The 21,871-nt window shown below is 32.1% G+C and overlaps 4 protein-coding genes across 4 annotated transcripts in view; all 4 read left to right on the top strand.

The window, feature by feature from the left end:
• LOC18600110 (LRR receptor-like serine/threonine-protein kinase GSO2) overlaps positions 1-394 on the top strand; it is a 19,241-nt gene extending 18,847 nt beyond the window's left edge. The window contains exon 2 of the mRNA XM_018120583.1: positions 187-394. Within this exon, the coding sequence (XP_017976072.1) occupies positions 187-285 (99 nt within the window). The 3' untranslated portion in view covers positions 286-394. The remainder of the gene's footprint in view (positions 1-186) is intronic.
• On the top strand, positions 5,626-8,756 carry LOC18600106 (probable LRR receptor-like serine/threonine-protein kinase At4g36180). Its single transcript, XM_018121079.1, has 3 exons — positions 5,626-5,826; positions 6,034-6,765; positions 7,299-8,756. The coding sequence occupies exons 1-3, from the start codon at positions 5,626-5,628 to the stop codon at positions 8,607-8,609; spliced, it is 2,244 nt and encodes a 747-aa protein (XP_017976568.1). The 3' UTR covers positions 8,610-8,756.
• LOC18600105 (ethylene-responsive transcription factor 1B) lies at positions 11,960-12,862 on the top strand. Its single transcript, XM_018121250.1, has one exon. The coding sequence runs from the start codon at positions 11,992-11,994 to the stop codon at positions 12,673-12,675; it is 684 nt and encodes a 227-aa protein (XP_017976739.1). The 5' UTR covers positions 11,960-11,991; the 3' UTR covers positions 12,676-12,862.
• On the top strand, positions 17,349-18,922 carry LOC18600104 (ethylene-responsive transcription factor 1B). Its single transcript, XM_018120842.1, has 2 exons — positions 17,349-18,585; positions 18,616-18,922. The coding sequence occupies exon 1, from the start codon at positions 17,845-17,847 to the stop codon at positions 18,520-18,522; it is 678 nt and encodes a 225-aa protein (XP_017976331.1). The 5' UTR covers positions 17,349-17,844; the 3' UTR covers positions 18,523-18,585; positions 18,616-18,922.

Genomic DNA, 21,871 nt, shown 5'->3' with positions numbered 1-21,871 from the left:
CCCTTTTTTTTTGGGGTTAATTCTTGATTTTTTTTGTTTCAATTTTTTTTTGGCTTTTTTGCAAATGCTGTACGCCCAGCCATTCCTTTTTTTTTAATTATTTTTAGTTTATTTTATTATAATCTAAAATTATTTATTCATTAATTATTATTATTATTATTATTATTATTATTTAGGTGTCTACAGGTGGCTCCCCTGTTTTTCATCAGGTCTTGGAGGTTTGCTTACTATCAAAAACTGGATGATGTTGGTAGTAAGCTGTACGTGTTTTGGGCTAGTATTTGAAAAAGCTCATTTGGGTGTGTTGGGTAATGCAATAACTAGATTTGTGTGCTCTTTACCTGTTTCATGTTTCCGCTTTGATGGGAGAATAAAAGTGGTGTCTCAAGTTATAGTTTACTGAAAATAAATGTAATTGTTTGTTCAGTTAATGTAAGACTGATGAATGTTTTTAATTGTATTTCAACAATCAAGATGGGTTTGGGGTAAAGGAATTTTCAATAATTTTATCTACAATTGTTAAAATTGTAATACTTGATAAATATTATAAAATTTGATTCGATTCACAATAAAATCAATAATGAACAGAATGTGAAGATACATTTAAAGAATGGAGAAAATCAATAATTTTGGTATGCTGTTGCGTTCAAAATTTTATTGAATGAGAAGCCTATCCTTCATAATTAGTATTGTACTCGGAAGCCCATTATTATCACAATGGGTTAATGATGATAAAAGTTATACTACAGTGGACCTTTCCTTTCGGTAAAGTAAAGTGTACACTAAATTTTGATGGGTTAGATTGGAAGCCCAATCTAATGCATACCAAAAATGAATAATGATGAGCATTTAGAATAAAGTTCAAAATTATTGACTGACCAAAGCATTTGATTAACAACTTTTGACCAAAGTTTTTGTATGTGAAGTTTGAACTTCCAAAGACCTTCAAACACTTTATGAAGTTTGAAAAGAAATCTTCAAAATGCAAAGAAACCCTAATTAACATGGAGATAACCAGATTTCTTGCTTCATAAATTTCAAAATTGAATCATTGCTTCATAAATTGTTAAAGTTGCATAGATCTCGTCACTCAATTTTTTCTATGGGTGCTTATGCAGGGGGGGATGAATCAGAATTGAACTCTATCCTTTTCATCCATCTTTGGTTGAAGGGCAAAAATTTTCTATATATGCACAAAACCCTTTTTGGGATTCCATCTGCCTAATCAATTTTTGACAACAATGCCTACTTGCAAGGTATATATATATATAAAGCAAGAATCCATCTCCTCACATGAAATCAACGTGCTTATTGTTATTGAAGGCTGTTTGTATGATATAAGAAGCGTAAACCAGATCCCTTGCTACGCAAAAATTAGATTCATGCACATTTCAGAAGAGTTAAAAAGAGACATGGCCCCCCTATCCAATTTCTTTTCGTATTTTATTGCTGATCCATTTCTTTTTTCTGTTCCTAATGATTTAGTTAAAGTTGAGATGTTCGCACACTCTAAATTTTCTCCCCAACATGTTGTTTTTGATTAAGATATGATTAATTGAAAATGCTTATAGATTTTCTCGTCAAAAAAGGGGAAGAGGCTGCATAACTAATGTGTTTTTTCTGCAAAGGTTATCATATACTATATCTCACTACTGTCTATGTTAAAAAGTTATTTTGGCCCTAGTGCAATTTAACAAGTTTATCTATCTTACTAACTAACAAAGAGGAAAACCTTAAGTATCCATGTCTTGATTTTGATGTTTATGTATTTAAATAGTAATAATAATTTTTTAATAGAATAAACTCTTCGTAGATCTCTTGTGATATGATTTTTTTCTCACATGGCACCTTGAGATTATTTTTTTCTGATAAAACTTTATATTTTACTTCTTTTCTCAAATGTAATAATGGTGTTAAATTGTCAATTAATTTTTTTTATAAAGGGACAATAACAACTTTTATGTTTTAATCTTTTTGTTTTGTTGTTTGTTTAATTAAAAAAAATTAACACTTGATTCTAAACAGAGAATCCATCTAAAAATTTTTCTTTAAGAAGATGAATATTGGTAATTACTTCGTCAAAATTCTTAATTGCATATATATTTGACCTTCTCATTCCAACATCAATGACTAAATATCTTACTTGTCCAAAACCAGCAAGCTTAAAGAAGACTACCAAGTACGCTGGGTAAGTGTACTCCTTCCATATTTGCGGCACGATGGGTCCAGGTTTTTGTGTTTTTATGCAATCATTGTCCAGAGCAGCGGATCACTACAGGGAAGTGTGTTTAAATGCCTAAGTGAATAGTTCCTTTGTAATCAAAGTCATTCATTGAAAAGCTTCCACGTCTCTCCAAGATTAAAAAAGTTCTGCATCTAATGCCAAGATGTTGATATAAAATGATGAAAGGTCAAAATCTGGCTGGAAATTTTCTTCTTTAAATATGCTGATAATAAAATCAGCTTTAGACCTACCCCTACCGTTGTAAGCAAAGTCAGTCTTTTTATTATTATTATTTTTTTAATAAAATCTAGCTAGAATTTTTTCTATATATGTTTCTTGTTTAGATAGTGAGAAAGTGAGCAGACAAAAGCAGAGAAAAGTTAGAAAAGAAAAAAACCCAAACAAACGTTAATGTTTNTTTTTATTATTTATCTATTTTTTTAATAAAATCTAGCTAGAATTTTTTCTATATATGTTTCTTGTTTAGATAGTGAGAAAGTGAGCAGACAAAAGCAGAGAAAAGTTAGAAAAGAAAAAAACCCAAACAAACGTTAATGTTTTTTAATTAAACAACCAAAAAGATTAAAATACAAAAGTTGTTATAGTCTTTTTATAAAAAATAACTGATAATTTAACATGGTTACTTTTTTTGAAAAAAGCAGTAAAATATAAAATTTTATATGCAAAAAAAAAAAATCTCAGGGTACTACATGAAAAAAGATCTTGCCACAAAGATCTATGTGGAGTTTACTCTTTTTAATATAATCTAAAATTTTTATTTTTTTCAAACAAATTTGAATTTCGATCATCAAGAAAAAAATAAAAAAAATTCTTCTTTTTGTGACTTAAGTTTTTAATAATATCTCAAATACGAGATCGGATAATTAGATGAAGCAAAAGTTAAATACCAAATGAATAAATAAATAGTAGGTTATAAAAGTAAAGGCTGAAATGGCATTGACAGGAAGAAAATCTCCTTCGAAGGGGCTCTTTTGAATATTGTGTAAATCCAAGACAGCCACTCGTGCAATATAAAATTTAAATTTTTTATAACTTCCCTTAGAAGAAAAAGTTACAAGCATGTTTCAAATATCAATCATAAGGTATAAAAATATATATATAATTTAATGACCATATACAAGCAATCAATACTTAGTCAAAGTAATATTAGAGACTAAGTAAGAAGTGACAAATCATCCGAATAAGGCTGAAAGTGATTTTTTATTAAAAAAAGTCATGATTAATTCCAAAGTGAACAGTCACTTGACTTATACACTATACAGCCAAATTCATCCAAATTACATAACACACACCCACTTTTTCAATGCAATTAATTTGCAGGAAACTTGTTTCAAAACGAAAATTTCTACCCACTATAATGAATGCTTTTGTGGAAATCTTTGAATAGCCATGGGCCGTGGTCGTGGGACTTACTAAAATATATTGGGTGGACTTGATTTGCCTTTTCTCTTAATGAAAACAAATGATCTTTCTAATTACATTTTTTAAAAATGTATTCTTTCCCCCTTTGGCCATCCAAAATCAATAGTCAAACAGTTAATAAAATGTTAAAACCCTAAAATACCCGTAATCCTTTCCAACACTAACTTTATTTTCTTCTAAATTCTTTCTCTTTACACTTTTTCTCCCTTTATTACTTCTAATCAGTATCAATCAACACCTCCATCTCTATTTTATTTTTTCTTTTTTGTTAAATGTAAAGCCCAATAGCAACAAAATTTAACAAAAATTTTAAAATAAAACCGCTTCTCTAATGAAATGATGAACATCAATAAATTTGAAACATATGAGAGTAAATTTAACTTTATCAACAATAGATGATAAATCTGATTTCAACCAAATTCTTGTCAGATCAATTTTAACTTTAACGCAGTCTAAGGATTCGAGTTTTTATTGTTGATGAATATATTGTAAATTTATTAAATTTTTTTAGTTGTTGTTGGAAATTAATTTCACTACATGGTGTTAATGTCTTGGTGATACTGATTTTGGGTTGTAGTCATGGTGGTGCAAGGAGATCAAAGGAGAGCGAGCGGAAGAAGGGGAAGAAAAAAAAAAAAGGAACCACTGTACATTTTGACACTAATGAGAAGGGAACGAGAGGAAGGGAAAGAGCTAGGAGAAAATAGAAAAAAAAAGGAAAACAATTAAAAAATTATTGCTAATTTAATTAGAATATTATTACTTTAGATTTTTGTTTTGTCACTTCAAAATTATGACTTTTTTTTTCATTATTAATAAAATAATCCTAAATAATTTGTTTCTTTCTTTTAATTTTTCCTGTTTTTATCATTATGTGTCTCTTTTTTATTTTTTAAGTTAATAAACATTGAATAAAAAATATTTTTATGATTATTTAATTAAATTAAATTAAATTATGATATTTTTTATTTTTTATTTTTCAATTATTTGAAGTTAATTAAGACTTTTTATATTTGTAAATAACTGTTGATTAATAGTAATAAATATTCAAGGTAATTAAAATTCCTCCTTTGAGATAAAAAGCTAGTTCAGCTACTTTAGAATTTCAAATTCCTTGGTTCAGTTGGAGGCTTAGGATATTTTGGATAGCTTGAAAGCGTTTATGAACCCCAATTACTCCACTAGACTTGGGCGCTTTCGTGGAAAAATAATGCAGAGTTAGAAATTGAAGAGGTTTTGGAAAGCGCCACATGCATGATGCCATTTATGATAAGCATCAGGTTTTTTTTTTGCTTGAGATTAAATGGTACTACTTTCTGTCCTTAATCAAACAAAAGGCTGAGCTTTGATTAATTTGAAGCTCTTATAGCAGGGAGGCCAGTACGAAAGTTCTCCTTTCCTCCTCTTGAGAATTGCGACAAGCTATTTATTGGATCTTGTGAGTAATATTCCTTAATTCAGGGGGTTTGAAGATATCTTAAAATTGTTTTTAGTCTTTCGGCTTTGAAAAGTTAAAAATAGGGAAAAAAAAGAAAAGAAAAGAAGTGCTTTAAAATTTTGAGAAAATAAATTAGATTTAAAATTATACTAAGCAGCAGTTACTAGAAAAAGAATAGCGAAGAAGACTGAGGTGATTTTTGACTAAAAATAGTCACTTGACTTGTACACAATATAAGCCAAAGTCATTCAAAGCAAATACAGTCCACACACCCACTTTTTCCTATCCTATCCTCCATGGGTGGGTAGCAATCCTTTAAAAAGAAAAGCGCACTTTTTCCATGCAATTAAGAGGAAACTTCTTTAAAAACGAATATTTCAACGGATTATAAATGCTTTTGTGGAAAATGCAATATGAAAATTCGGGGTCTGGGAAAGTTCCTTGAGCTTGATGTGGTTGGAAAAGTATTCTTCTTTAACTTTCTATATTTATCCGGTGGAGCAATGCTCTGTATGCAACCATGAGGGCGGTTGCAATTTCCTTATTTGTATTTCTTCTTGTCATCGTAGCTACCGTTATTAGCTTTTGTGATGGGAATTCCAATGTGCTTTGCATTGAAAGTGAGAGACAAGCCCTTTTGAAGTTCAAGCATGATCTCATTGATGAAACAAACAGGCTATCTTCTTGGATTGAAGGTGATCAAGAGGATTTCTGTAAATGGGTTGGTGTTCTCTGCGATAACTGAACTGGCCATGTCTATGAGCTACACTTGGGGCTTCTTTCTTGTCGGCTTGATAAGGTTACGACAGTTGCTGAACGGGATGCTTGCTATCGGTCAATGCTAGGAGGCAAAATAAATCCTTCTTTGCTCGATTTGAAACATCTCAGTTTCCTAGACTTGAGCAATAACTATTTTGAGGGCATGCAGATTCCCGAATTCATCGGTTCGCTAAAGAGGTTAACATATCTTAACCTCTCTGGATCATTTTTCGAAGGAGCAATTCCCCATAAGCTTGGAAATCTCTCCAAGTTGCATTATCTTGATCTTGGACGCAATTACCATTTAGAAGCTAAAACTCTTCAATGGGTTTCTGGCCTTCCTTCTTTGCAGTATCTCGATTTGAGTGGTGTGAATTTTAGTGGAGCAACTGATTGGCTGCAGGTAGCAAACAAACTTCCTTCTTTGGTAGAGTTGCATTTGTCAGATTGCATTAATCTATATAATGATCCATCTATAGTCAGTGTTAATTATACATCTCTTGCTGTGCTTGATCTTTCATCGAACAGTTTATCTGCAATACCTACATGGATATTCAACCTCCCTAGTCTTGTGTACATTAATCTTAACTGGAATGATATTGGAGGTGTGATTCCCAATGGTTTTCAAAACATGTCTTCTCTCAAATTTCTTGATCTTAGTTGGAATGCATTCTCTCCATCATCGATACCCCGGTGGTTGTATAATTTAAACCATCTTCAATTCCTCGGTCTTAGAAGTATTGGCCTGCAAGGTAATATTTCGAGTGCCATTAGAAACTTGAGCTCTGTTACTCACCTTGATCTTTCAGAAAACATGCTTGAAGGAACCATATCCAACTTTTTGGATAGTCTTTGCAATCTAAGGGAGATGGATTTGTCGAGAAACAAAATTCATGATGAGGTATCAGAAATCATACAGAGTTTGTCTAAATGTAATTTGGATAGATTAGAGTCATTGAATATGGGAGTTAACAAACTTTCTGGCCATTTAACTGATGCACTCGGGCGTTTTAAAAATCTAGCATACCTTTCCCTTAGAGAAAACTCATTTCTGGTCCCATTCCATTCTCGATAGGACAACTTGGGAATTTAGAATATTTAGATGTTGGCAATAATATGTTGGAAGGAAATGTATCAGAAATGCACTTTTCTAATCTCACTAGATTGACAACTTTTAGTGCATCAAACAACATGTTGACGTTTAAACCAAACTCAAGTTGGATTCCTCCTTTTCACTGTGTCAATATTGATTTGGGTAACTTGCATCTTGGCCCGCAATTTCCTCAGTGGCTACAATTCCAAAAAAACTTGTCTATTTTAGATATCTCCCATGCTGGAATTTCAAGTGTTATTCCCACTTGGTTTTGGAACCTTTCTACTCAATATGTTCATTTAAATCTTTCCCATAACCAACTTGTCGGGGGGATTTCATAGTTGCCCGTCACGAGGTTGGTTGACTTGAGTTCTAACCAATTCACAGGTCCCTTGCCACCAGTATTGCCAAGTTTAGGATATTTATTTTTGTCTACGAATTTTTTTTCAGGATCCCTTTCTCATTTTCTTTGTATTTCCTCAACTAAAGTGCGATCGTTGACCATCCTTGACATTGGATCAAATCTTCTGTCTGGTGAAATTCCACATTGTTGGGAAAATTGGCCAGCTTTGGATGTCTTAAAGTTAGCAAATAACAATCTAACCGGGAAAATTCCTGTGTCTTTGGGATCTTTGCTTTCTATTAGGTTACTAAACCTCCGGAATAATAGTCTGTTTGGAGAAGTACCATCCGCAATGCAACATATTGCTGATTTGAAGATTCTTGATCTTAGTGAAAATCAATTCAGTGGAAGTGTACCGGCATGGATGGGAGAGAATCTGACGGGACTGATGGTTCTAAACCTCCGTTCAAATAACTTTCACGGCCATATTCCTGATAAAATTTGTGCTCTTCATTCTCTTCAGATCTTGGACCTTGCTTCTAACAACATTTCAGGAGCTATTCCAAAATGTTTTAGTAACCTAAGTGCCATGGCCACAAAAAACAAAACCCTCTGGTATTTCGCGAATGGTGCAATTTGGGATTCTTTCCTTTCTATGTCATATTTTTTGGATACATTGCTGTTTACGAGAGGAAGAGAGTTTGATTACAGTACCACACTAGTACTTGTTACTAGCATAGACCTTTCAGCAAACAGTCTTAGAGGAGAGATCTCCAAAGAACTTGGAAATCTTGTGGGGCTGATGTCATTAAATTTGTCAAGAAATCTCTTAACGGGAAAGATACCAGAGAACATCGGCAACATGGAGTCGTTGGAATCTCTTGACTTGTCGATGAACCGACTCTATGGTGAAATCCCTTCAAGTTTCTCCGGTTTGAATTTCTTGAATCACTTGAACTTGTCCTACAACAAGTTGACAGGACAAATCCCATTAAGCACCCAGCTCCAAAGCTTTGACATGTTTTCTTATATTGGCAATCATCTTTGTGGACCTCCTGTTACTAAAAACTGCAGTGCAAATGGCGCAACACCGAATGTTACAAATGCAGGAAGTAAGGGATCTAAGGTGAATGGGCTTTACGTGAGTATAGTGCTTGGATTTGTGATTGGGTTTTGGGCTGTAGTGGCTCCCCTGCTTTTCATCAGGTCTTGGAGGTTTGCTTACTATCACAAACTGGACGATGTTGGTCGTAAGCTCTACGTGTTTTGGGCCACTACCGGAAGAAGCTCATTTCGGTGTGTTTGGTAATGTAATAACTAGATTTGTATGCTCTTTTACATGTTCCATGTTTTCGTTTTAATGGGAGAATAAAAGTGGTGTCTCAAGTTATAGTTTATTGAAAATAAATGTAATTGTGTTCAGTTAATGTAAGACTGATGAATGTTTTTAATTGTATTTTAACAATCAAGATGGGTCTAGGGTAATGGAGTTTTCAAAAATTTTTATTTACAACTGTTAAAATGGTATAATAGTTTAAAATCAAAAGTGAACAAGGTGCGAAGATACACTTAAAAGAATGGACAAACTTTGAGTACCATTGAATACGAAATACTTTCTAATTTTATTTTATTCATAATTGTGATGTACCGTTAGCAAAGCAGAAAGCTTTGGCTTCAAAACTTTATTGGATGAGAGGGCAGTAAGGGAGGGAACATGATTAGTAGACTTGTACTCGGAGGCCATTATTATCACAATGGGTTGTTCATAGTAAAGGGAGTACTCAGTGGGCCTTTCCTTCTGATAAAGTAAAATCTGCACTAAGTTTTGATGGGCTAGATTGAAAGCCCAATCTAATACATCCAAAAATGAATAATGATGGGAATTTAGAATAAAGTTCAAAATTTTAGACTGACCAAAGCATTTGATTAACAACTTTTGACCAAAGTTTTTGTATGCGAAGTTTGAACTTCCTAAGACTTTCAAACACTTTATGAAGCTTAAAATCAAATCTCCAAAATGCAAAGATTGATCAACCCTCTAAGGGAACATGATCACTATCACATTTCTTTTTTATTATTTTATTCACAAAAGACATCACCAACTTTAAAAGCCCTATTATATTACTCATTCGTGGCCATCTTTTTCAAACCATAAACTATAGAAATAGAAGATTCAGTAAACTTTGGTTGTCTGGTAATTCACGGGTTGAAAACATTGGGATTTGAGGTTATTGAATGCAGAGAATAGTTGATCTAATAGCTAGCTACCCATCAAACTATAAAGTGAATGTTTGCAAATTTCTCAGCCTTTAGCTTTATATTGGTCAACCAATAATTATTTTATAGAACAGTGATATTAGATTATACAAATAGAATGCAATGAATCATTATGGCCCTACTTTTGTTATCATTGTTATTTTCATTGCAATCATACCACTTTTATTTTTTTTAATAATAAATCATTTCTTGTTAGACAAATACTTTATTTCAATTCAAAAAATATCTAGTATTATTTACATAATAATCAAATTCATACCAGTTAGAAATTGTTGTACCGGGTAGAGACCATGTTTGAATGATTTCCATGTTAAATTTCAGTTTCTGGAAACCCTAATTAGCATGGAGATGGAGATGACCAGATTTCTTGCTTCATAAATTGTTAAAGTTGCATACTCGTGCCTCCCAATTTTTCTATGGGCGCTTATGCATGGGGGGGATGAATGAGAATTGAACTAGATCTATCCTTTTCATCCATCTTTGGTTGAAGAGCAAAAATTTTCTATGCACAAAACCCTTTTTGGGCTTCCATCTGCCTAATCAAATTTTGACGACAATGCCAACTTGCAAGGTATATATATACATAAAGCAAGAATCCATCCCCTCACATGAAATCAACGTGCCAAATGTTAAAAGTAATTATTGCTATTGAAGGCTGTTTGTATGATAAGAAGCGTAAACCATCTCCCTTTCTATGCAAAAAATTTAGATTCATGCACATTTCTAAAGAGTTAAAAATAGACATGGCCCCCTATCCAATAATATATGTATCCATTTCTTTTTTCTGTTCCTAATGATTTAGTTAAAGTTGAGATGTTCGTACACTCTAAATTTCCTTCCCACATGTTGTTTTTGATTAAGATATGATTAACTGAAAATACTTATAGCTAGATTTTCTAGTGAAAAAAGGGAGAGAGGCTTCATATACCTTTTTTTTTTCTTCTGCAAAGGTTAAATCATATACTATATCTCACTATTGTCTATGTTAAAAGGTTATTTTGGCCCTAGTGCAATTTAACAAGCTTATCTATCGTACTAAACAAAGCGAAAAACTTAAAATATTCATGTCTTGATTTTGATGTTTATGTATTTAAATAGTAATAATATATTTTTAATATAGTCTAAAATCTTGATTTTTTGTCCAACAAATTTGAATTCCGGTCGTCAAGAAAAAAAGCCAAAAAACAAAAAGAAATTCTTCTTTTTGTAACCGAAGTTTTTAATAATATCCCGAATAGGAGATCGGATACGATGAAGCAAAGATTAAATACCAAATAAATAAATAAATAGTAGGCTATAAAAGTACAGGCTGAAATGGCATTGACAAGAAGAAAATGTCCTTGCAATAAGCTCTTTGAATATTATGTAAATCCAAGACAGCCACTCGTGCAATATAATAGTTAAATTTTTTTATATCTTCCTTTTGAAGAGAAAGTTACAAACATGTTTCAAATACCAATCATAAGGTATAAAAATATATATAATTTAATGACCATGTTTAAACAATCAATCCTTGGTCAAAATAACATTAGAGACTAATTAAGAAGTGGCAAATCATCAAATTAAGGCTGCAAGACTATATATGCTTACACAGAGTGTGAACTTCGAAACATTTAAAAAGGTAGTAATTGAGTGAAGAGGTAAAACCAACTTAGAAATATCACATACAAAATTATGATAACGGAAATTTATGCATATTGTTTTGTTGATCTATCTAGAAAACTCATTAATAATTTTTTTTTAGTTTATAACAAATTACTTCACGTAATAATAATTAAAAAAATCAACCATTTATTTCATATTACATGTAATTATTTAAAATCACGCTACTTATAATAAAAATCGTATTATGTGATATTAATTAATTATTTTATAAAATCTTTTTTTTCTGTAGAAATAAGATTACGATTACAGTAGAGATAACTACATATATTAATCCCTACTACATATATTGATCAATTTATGTCCATCAATCTAAGGTAATTAGCAATTGATTGGCACAAATTTAATGAGCTAATATAGGGTATAATTAAGCAGGACATAAAAGTGAAATCATCAGAGCTGATGTCAGGTTACATTTTAGTCTGACCTGGCCGCCATGTCCCACGAGTAGTCCCCTTTGACTCACGTGCATCAACGTACATTGTGGGTTCCATAAACGACCAAATAATGATGTTTGACGCTTTTTTGTTCATGTAATTTTACCTTCTTCCCATCCTTTCTTTAATTTTTTTTTCATTTTTGTTATAAAAATATTTGAGTGATGTAGCCCTTTCCCTCCCTAGCTTGTCACTATATATAGGCCTAAGCTTCAAATTTCATTTCCTATGACCAAAGGCCATCCAGCCCATTTAGCTTGTTTGTAAAGAAGAGAGGAAATTATTGCATAAACTAGGATTACTTGATTTTCATACATGGATTCTTCATTCTTTCAATACCCAAATCTTCAATTCTCTCCTGCTCAATCCTCTTCTTCCTATGTTTCTCAAGAAAACTTCTCACCAGAGTACTTCAATTACCAAAACCAAGCCCTTCCTTTCAATGAAAATGACTCCCAAGAAATGCTTCTTCTAGGAGTTCTAAACCAAGCCCCGGCAAACTACTTTGATACCACATCTGTTAATAGTTTCGGAGATGATAATGAAGTGAATTCGCAAGCTAACGAAGAGGAGACAGGAAAGGAGATTTCTTACAGAGGAGTTAGGAAGAGGCCATGGGGAAAATATGCAGCTGAGATTAGGGATTCCACAAGGAATGGTGTTAGAGTTTGGCTTGGAACCTTTGATACAGCTGAGGCTGCAGCTTTAGCCTATGATCAGGCTGCATTGGCAATGCGAGGTCCAATGGCTATACTCAATTTTCCAATGGATAAAGTTTATGAATCACTTCAAGAAATGAACTATGGGTTTGAAGAAGGTTATTCACCTGTTTTGACAATGAAGAAAAGGTACTCGATGAAGGCCAAAAGATCAGGGAGCAAGAAGAAGAAAGAGAAGGAAATGGGGATGGAAAATATCCTGGTGTTGGAGGATTTAGGAGCTGATTATTTGGAGGAGCTTCTAAGTATATCTGAGAGTAGTGCAACTCCTTATTGGTGAATAATTGAGTGCATTTTCTCTTCTCCTTTTGTTCTTCTCCCTTTTCAAATTAGATGGTGCAGAAGGACCAATGTTTTAGTTGGATAATGCCTTTGAACTTGTAAATCTTTGAGATGATGAAGGATCAAAGTTTTGTGCTATGCAGAATTTTGTCAACATTACACACTAGTTGAAATTTTCCAATATATGTCTGAATACACTCTGTAAACATTGTCTACAAATTTTCATTCTCCTGTACTTGATGAATTTTTCGAGTTGTTTGAATTTAGAAAGAGTTTCAATAAAAAAATACCACAATAATCATATAATAGTAATATTTTAATTCATATTTTTTTTGTCAAAAAAAATCCAAAAAATAAAAAATCATCACTTATGATAATTTGTATTTTTTCCGCTTTTTTTATATAAAAAATAACTTCTCAAATGTAAAAAATCTTAATTTACGTCTCACCGCATCCTTATCATTTGAGTTATTTCATTTTATTTTCAACAAAACAAGAAAATTAATTAGCTTTCCCTTAAAGCAGTATATGCCAAGGCAAGTTGGCCCCTATTTTGAATTATGATGAAGTTCTATTTGAGCTAGGGAAGGACAAGAAAGAGGCAGCGCGATGTGATTTTCTCACTTCTGTTACTTGATGTCTTTGAGAGGACGGTGCTGCCAATGCTGAATACATTCAATGATTATATCCGACATCTGTCTTTGTTCGAAGGACTCAACATTTAATTAAAATGAGGACATAAGGTTGCCGAAGATGTCACATTTATTTTGGCACAGCTTTTGTCCTGAAAGAAAATGACATTAATTTGTGCAAATATATATTCAGTGGTTTCTGACTTTTATGTGCCCATTTTATTTGTTGTTAATTTCCATTTGTTCATCATTTCATTCATATAACTTTGGGTTTGGATTTAGATTGACCCAAATTTACTCCAACAAAATCAACAAAATAGTGTTGAATAATGAATGTAGAAAAATTATGCCAAGAAATCTTTCCAGACAAAGATTAGGATATCAGTCTCGGTGGGTTTGTGATCTAAGGATTTAAAAATAAAACTATATTGAGTTGAAAACAGTACTTCTGTCAAAGAGATCTCTATTACTAGTAGTTTGCAAAGATTCTTTGAATTATGTTGACAGTTATTTGCTCATCTTAATTGTGAAGTTTAGCTTGCTATAACATGTGGCCCTTGTTTCCCTGGTAATTAATGGATGTCATTTTAGTGTTGCTGTATGAGTTCTTTTTTTCCATAGTCATCAAATTCGATTGGATCAATTGCCAACAAAAGATTCATTTTTTTTTTTTTTGAGAAGCACAAAAGATTCATATTTTCTTTCTGCAATTTTCATTTCACCGTCCAACCAATTAAAACCACCCAATGCTTCATAAATTCAACATGTTCTAGCTTCTTCAACTGTCAAGAGAATTCTGATGTTTCTTTTGTGTGCTTTTAACAACATTTTTTTATCATTTCTACAGCATTTAATTCGGTCAGGAATTCTAATTGAAGGCTGTTTACTGTATATATTTTTCCTTCGACTTTGAATCTACAGAAGAATTTCAAACATTGTTATGTTTCAGGCTTGAACCAGCATTAATGATCAACATACAAGAGCTAAGCAGAATTGGTAAGTTGAAACAGTCATCCGATCCAGGGTGCCGGCTCTTTATTTTCTGGATTCTTCCATAAAATTTCAAGCACGTAGTTCGTTCTTGACCTTAAAACACTTGGTCTTGATGCCCAACATAGTTGGAAATTAAGTCAAGGAAGACAGCCAGCCAAAAGCAGTAGCAATTGTCTTCTTCTATAGTAGACGATAAGCCTCATCAGCTTATCCACAGTGCCCATCATGAAAGCTGCAGCACATATCAATTATGATTTCACTTTAATGTCAAGCTTTTACATAAGGGTTTCCATCTTATAATGAAGTTTTTGTCTTATAGTTATTTTCGATACTTACTTTTCACTCTCAGAAATTGAGAAAAACAAATCTTTAAATACATAAATAACTATTATTTTTGAATAAATAAAAAAATTTCTTACTTGATATCAAATTTAATTAATATTATAGAATGACAGATTTAAGATTTGAATAAAAAGTGATTAAAAGATAATAATATAAAATTATAAATTGAGTCAATGATTAAAAATTGAGCGATGACGGCTATCACCTCCCATCATTACCTTTGATCGGCTCTTGGTATCAAAGATGATATATAACTTGTTACAAAATCAGGAAAGGAAAAATTAAACATAGAAAAACCGTCATAACAAACAACTTTCTAATTCTAAATAATATTTTTAAAATAAAAAATATATGATTTTTTATTATAATAATTATTTTGAGTGTACATTGCATTTTAATTATTATATATTTTTAATCTTACATTATTTTATTTGTTAAACATTTTATTTCTTTAAACAATTTTTGAAAAAAAATAATTAACTAATATTAGTAAATAACAAATTTTCACCTTCTCTTACGTATATTTTACCTAATTCATATTCTTCTTAGTCTATGAATAAGTGGTGAAAGTAATTGAGAGAGTACTTGATTAAATCCTCAAAGAAAGTTAAATTAACTAAGCTGCCAATTAACATAGTCACTTACATCACTCTCACTTGGAAACTTTTGACCAAATTATTTTGTGTGAACTTCCAACTTCCAAAGACTTTCAAATATTTTTCTCGATTTTAATTTTATTGCAATCGCCGAAGTGTTTGATTGACCACCTCAAGGCGACAGCACCATTACATCTCCTATTATTTTATTGTATTAAAACATCCTCCACTTTAATGCCTCAACATTATAAAATTTATTTCTTGACCAGCTTTTGGGACACATGACCTAGAGCATTCACTCATTTGCTTATTACTACATCGTATAAGTATCATTAGACTTGGTATAATTATATCATGGAAAATTTTTCATAGTTAAACTCCTAATTTGATAATAAATTGAAACTATATATTCCCTTTTGAAGATTAGAAATTGGGTTAGTAAATTAAGAAAATATATTCGCTTTTGAATTTGATTTAACATAAGAAAGTTAATTAATTTCGAGTTTGAATTATTTGTAATTAAAAATAATACTTATGGACTAGTACTATTTAATTTTTTATTGTTTTTTCTTCTTAAAAAAAGGACTTGTATGTTTGTAATTACTCTTTAATGATAAATCATATAATATTGTTTGATGGGCTTGATTATTTCGACTTTCTTTGCACACTTTTTTCAAACATCTTCCCTTGTGGATTAAGTTTTGTATAAGATATATATATATATATTATAATAAAAATCATATAAATTTTTTTTTAAAAAATATTTGATGAATCGAGTTGTTGAAAAATTATAATATGATGAACTGGTACAGTCAAAATTTTGATTAAATTATTAAATGATTATAAAAACATATAAAATTTTAAAAAAATTCTTAAATTTATACCATAATCTATCTTTTTATGTTGAATAAGTCAAATTGCATTAAAACATTTTGATCACTTATGCAATGATAAATTAGACTTGAGGACAATTACATTTACATCCAAGTTAAACTCAAAATAGACACGAGCAGCATCTTTGACCAGGCCGCCTAGGAAATGCATGTCACAACAAATTAAGGCCAAGTTGCTGCTATGTCAAGCAACAATCTGTCAGTTTTCATATTAAATCAATTTTGTATGAAACATTTCGGCTAAGTATGAGAGAATCGATTTTTGACAAAGGAGCTCAAAACTCTTGTCAAATTTCAATGTAAAAATTTGGAGGTTCATGCACATTCCCAAAAGATTTTAATAAAGGGGGCCACTCTATCGAATATAATATTGATTTCTTCTCTTCCTTTGCTATTGACCTTCTTCCTGTTTGCACCTTGAACTTATTCAAACCCTTGAAATAGCTAGGCCACTACATTATTTAGATCTACCTTATTGATGCCCACTTGTTGTTTTAACTTAGAACATGAACTTGGACATCTTTGCTGTCATGGTTAGAAACTTTTACCAAATTGGATGTAAATGCATGAAACAAAAAAACTAAGAGCTTGGTCTAAAGAAGAAATTAAGAGAAGTGTGGTTCTCAATGCTTAATAAAATTGGTGAGGCAATGATCAGATAGAATGCAAATTTCCATCGCTGTGTCTTCTTCAAGTTTTTTTCTCCACAAAAAAGAGGGGATAACCGCACGATAGCAAATTGCTGAATGGAAATGAATTTGACCAAAGAACAAATTTCTTGTAAAGGACCACTTTCTTTTTTAGTTTAGTATGACTGTCTAAATCACCCCACTCGTTCGATATAGTGGTGCAAAAGATTAAAAAATGCTTATAAAGTAACTTGCTTTTGGAAGAAAGTTGGAGATATATTTCAGCTTGTCAATCATGGGGTATTTTTAAAAAGGTCAAAGCTGTAATGCCCATGGTTAAGCATTCACTTTCTGGTAAAAAATTATATTAGAAGAGGCTAATCTTCCAAGGACTCATCTATGTAAGGTCCATGTACAGGCATCCCTTTTGCGGCTTGCATTTAAAATCTTTAGACATCTCTAGATCAATAAGTATCGACTTGGGGTAAAACCTGCATAAAATTGACAATAATAAGCTGACAAAAACCCAAAGCAAATCACTTATTCTGAATTTGATTTGACATTATTCAGATGTTGTACATTCAGATACATTATCTGTATCTTCCAAAGTAAAACAAGCACTTTCAACACTGGATTGGGCACTTAGATGTGGTACCATGCGTCCGCCTAAGGTAGCTGCTAGCGCCAAGTGGGCAAGTCCTTGTCTATTGAATGATATCATCAAGCTGACGCAAGATAGATTGAAAATTTCGTCTGACCTGGCCGCCATGGCCCATCTGCTAATTTGACTCACGTGTAACTACATCATTCGTGGGTCCAATAACGACCCAATAATGCTGTTTGAATCCCTTGTGTTCATGTAATTTTACCACTCTTTCATCCTTATCATCAGAGTAGATATTAAATTTTTGTTTTCTCACTCCAAATGGTGTGTTTTTTCCCTCCCCCTCTGCCTATATATGTCCCCTGAACTTCCCAATGTGTTTCCTATGACCGAAGACCACTCACCACCAAATACCATATACAAAGAGAAGAATTAAGAATTTCAAATTAAAGCCTGAAAATAATCTCAAGTTTTATCAATGAATTCTTCATACTTCCAATACCCATATTCTCAATTCTCTCCTGAATCATCTTCTTCCTACGTTTCTCAAGAAAATTTGTCACTAGAGTCGTTCAATTATCCCCCTAACCAAGCCCTTCCCTTCAACGAAAATGACTCTCAGGAGATGCTTCTCTTAGGAGTCCTAAACCAAGCTCCAGCAAGCTCCTTCGACACCGCATCGGTTAATAATTCCAGAGATGATGAAGTAAGCTCAAAAGCTAATGAAGAGGAGTCTACCAGGGAGATATCTTACAGAGGAGTCAGGAGAAGACCTTGGGGAAAATATGCGGCTGAAATAAGGGATTCCACAAGAAACGGCGTTAGAGTTTGGCTTGGAACCTTTGATACTGCTGAGGCTGCAGCTTTAGCCTATGATCAAGCTGCATTGGCAATGCGGGGTTCTTTGGCTATCCTCAATTTTCCAATGGAGAAAGTCTACGAATCACTTCAAGAAATGAACTATGGGTTTGAAGAAGGGTGTTCACCTGTTTTAACAATGAAGAAAAGGCACTCCTTGAAGAGCAAAAAGGGGTTGATGAAGAAAGTCAAGAAAGAGAAGGAAGTGAGGATGGAAAATGTTGTGGTGTTGGAGGATTTAGGAACTGATTACTTGGAGGAACTTCTTAGCATATCCGAGAGTTCTACTCTTTGGTAAAACTTGAGAATTACTTGCCATTAATTAATTGGAGGAACTAATTCCTTTTTCTTTTCTTATATCCTTACTAATTCCTTTTTCTTTTCTTATATCCTTACTGTTTAGACATTGAGATGTTGAGGACAACGACTTTTTCCTCTTGGATAATTGTCTTTTGTAAATGCTGAAGATGGATATAGGATTAAAGTTTTTGTGGGACATAGAATTTTATATGTCAACTTGGGCAAGTGGACAACACCATTATTTGCTAGCTTTCTTTATCATTGTTCCATTGAGATGGAACTTGATTGTGACAATATTGTCTTAGTTATCAATTCATTGTAATTAACAACTAGGATTACATTTGATGTATTTTGCAACTGATTCTAGATAATGTTTAAAAGACAATAATTAAATATCATTGTCAATTTCTTTTCTCTATGGCAAATCAATTACAGTACAAAGAAGTTCAAGATCTGAAAAAAATTTATGAAATGAAGAAATTAATTCCTCACGATATTTTATATATGGTAAAATGAAAAAAAAATTACATGAAAATAAGATTCAACTATGAAATCTCAATCCTTTTAAAAAGGAAACGAGTTAAGACCGATTTAAATTGTTAAGTGTGTTAGAGAAACGAAAAACAGGGACGAACAGAGTATAACAACAACAAGGGAGTAGTGAGCAGTGAGGGAATACTAATTTTTTTCCAAGTCTAACTAAAAGAAATATTTAAATTATTAAATGTATTACTAGCTAGTAAAAAGAAAAAAAAATTACTTCATATAGCTTGAAAAGAGAGTGAAAGCAACACACAGATGCATGTGACCATGGCATGTGTAAGCTAACTGATAGATAAATATTTTAACATTAAAGGAAAAAAAGTGTAAATCAAGTAATTAAGTACTTTAATCCTCTAGATAAAAGATATCATATGTTATCATAAATGAAGTTTTTTTTTTACCATGTACTAAGAAATTGGTCAAAAAATTTGGGTTAACTGAAGTAAAGATAAAAAATGAAATGAGACAAAAGAAAGGAACATCAACGTTTGTTTGAATTGTCCCCAATCTCCCATATCATATATCAACATCTCATCTTTTATTTTGTTCAAAGTCGATTTAGATCATTCATTATCTAATTCATGGTAAAAAATGTTCATGTGGCCATAAGAGTACGGTTCAGCAATTAGCAGGTCAAGTTGAACCAGTTTTTCACAAGGGACTTGTGAAGAAGAGAAGACCCCATCAATATGCATGCTTCATATTGACTTGGACCAAAGGCAGCTTAAGCAAACTCAACAAATTAAGGCGCATGCGCACATTCAAAAAGGCCAAAAAAAAAACATGGTGAAAAGCAGACATAAGAAAGCTATAATGCCACTTGGCCAGATTAAAGCATGTTTGAAAGCATTATGTAATCACAAATCAAAAGGTGATTTCTCCTCGAGAAAAAAAGGAGAAAATGAAAGCCACGATCAGTTTTTCACTTTTTGGTTCTTTGCTTTCTATGGATTTGAAGCTGTTCTACTACATTGGGTGGGAGATGGGTTGTTGAAGGATGAAGCCCGTCTCCCTAATGCATCTGTCAATGCTCCATACATATTTTCGTTGGGCTATAGTTCATCGAAAAGTGCAGTGTTGGGCCTAGTACTATGCCTCCAGTTTTCCTGAGTCTTTAATTACCTTTCCTAGACTATAACACGGGCCTCATTTTACTTGTTTTTTTTTCTTTTTTTTTTACTTCTGTTTTCTTTCATCAATACATTTTTTTTATTCTATGGCTTCTATGTGGCTAGACTTATGTAATAGATGTTGAAGTGCCTTTTTTCTCTTTTCTCAGTGGAAAAATAACCAATTATTTGGTTATTGTTTTAATTAAAAAAAATTGAATCTTACTCTTTAACTAAAAGATTAAGATGGAGAAAGAGGGGCTAGTAAAGGCCCCCACCCCAAAAAGTTTCAAAAATTTATAATTTTGTCTTTGTTTTGTTTTAAAATTTTATAATTTGTCTTTTTAAAAATTTTTTTTTTCAATTTCGTCTCTTCAAATATTGAATATTTTGTTTTTTCCCTCCCAAAGTTTCAAAATTTTATAACTTGTCTTTGTTTTGTTTCAAAATTTTATATTTTTATTTTTATTTTTTAAAAGTTTTATAATTCCGTTGCTTCAAATATTAAATTTTTTATTTTTATCCCTTCATACTTGAAATCTTGACTTTATCAATGCATATATCAATCAATAAAATAAATACTCGAGTGCTAATTATTAAGTCATGACTAAAAACCAAGATCATTTTAAAATCCAAAAAAATCAAACTATAGTGATGCAGTTAGTAATCGTAATTGTCTTCACATAATTCATATAGAATAAAATATATTTTATGTTCAAGTAGCTTTTTTGTTTTAATGTTTTTCTCTTCACCAGAACACTTATTTAATGATTGGTTCACGTATGAAATATATATCCTTCTCTTGAAAATGGGATATATCATATATCCCATTTCTAAATTCTAAGATTATTTACCAAAAGCCATAGCATCTTAATCAATTGGCATCTCAGCAAAGACCGTAACATATAATAGTATATGACACATCTACCAGTTGCTGGCGGCAGATACATTTATGGCGCAGAGGTCAGATGCACGTACCTATGGTGTTCCTGTCCGATTCATGCTCGTGATGCTCGCGGCGGCTTAAGACGTCGTGACAGTGATGGTCGATAGTGTCTCGCTGGTGTACGTCCATGTCATCGTTCTGCTAACGCAATACTGCCTCTGATGGGTACATTGTTGAAGGTTGATATAAATTTTGATAGTATGGAGACGTGGATGAACAAGAGAACAAGAAAAAAATGAAAGCCATTGAGATTGCTTTGATATTCAAATTAAGAAGAATCAAAGGCTGCTTTGCATTTGTTTTCCAATGTAAATTAGATCCATTTTATAGACTTTGAATTAGTGCAAGACAGCCTACTTTCTGGACTAGCTTTTAATTTTTGTTTTAGTTTCTGTTTGTCTGGCAAGAACACTAGCTATCTTTCTGCAATTAGCCGATTAGTCATGGAACAATCTATTGCTAACGTACAAGAATTTTTGTTTCATTGATTTTGACACAAATTTGAAACCAAGTCACGATTATCAATTGGTTCAATTAACGTAATTAGTCACTGCTCTGTTCTCTCTGTTTCACAAGCGTAATACAGTATTACACTTTGATCTGCAATTCAATTTGAGTTCTTTAATTGAAGCTGGTGTTGACAAAGTGATTGAAGGACTCTACTTTGAATTTGTTTTCCAAGAAACCATCCACCATAAAATAGCAATCTGAATTGGTAAACCATCGGTTAAACAGCAGCCAATAGAGAC

Source organism: Theobroma cacao, chromosome 5 (assembly GCF_000208745.1).
Source record: "Theobroma cacao cultivar B97-61/B2 chromosome 5, Criollo_cocoa_genome_V2, whole genome shotgun sequence".
NCBI classification, from domain to species: domain Eukaryota; kingdom Viridiplantae; phylum Streptophyta; class Magnoliopsida; order Malvales; family Malvaceae; genus Theobroma; species Theobroma cacao.
The sequence above is the reverse complement of the archived record's forward strand: the minus strand, read 5'-3'. Positions and strand labels throughout refer to the sequence as shown.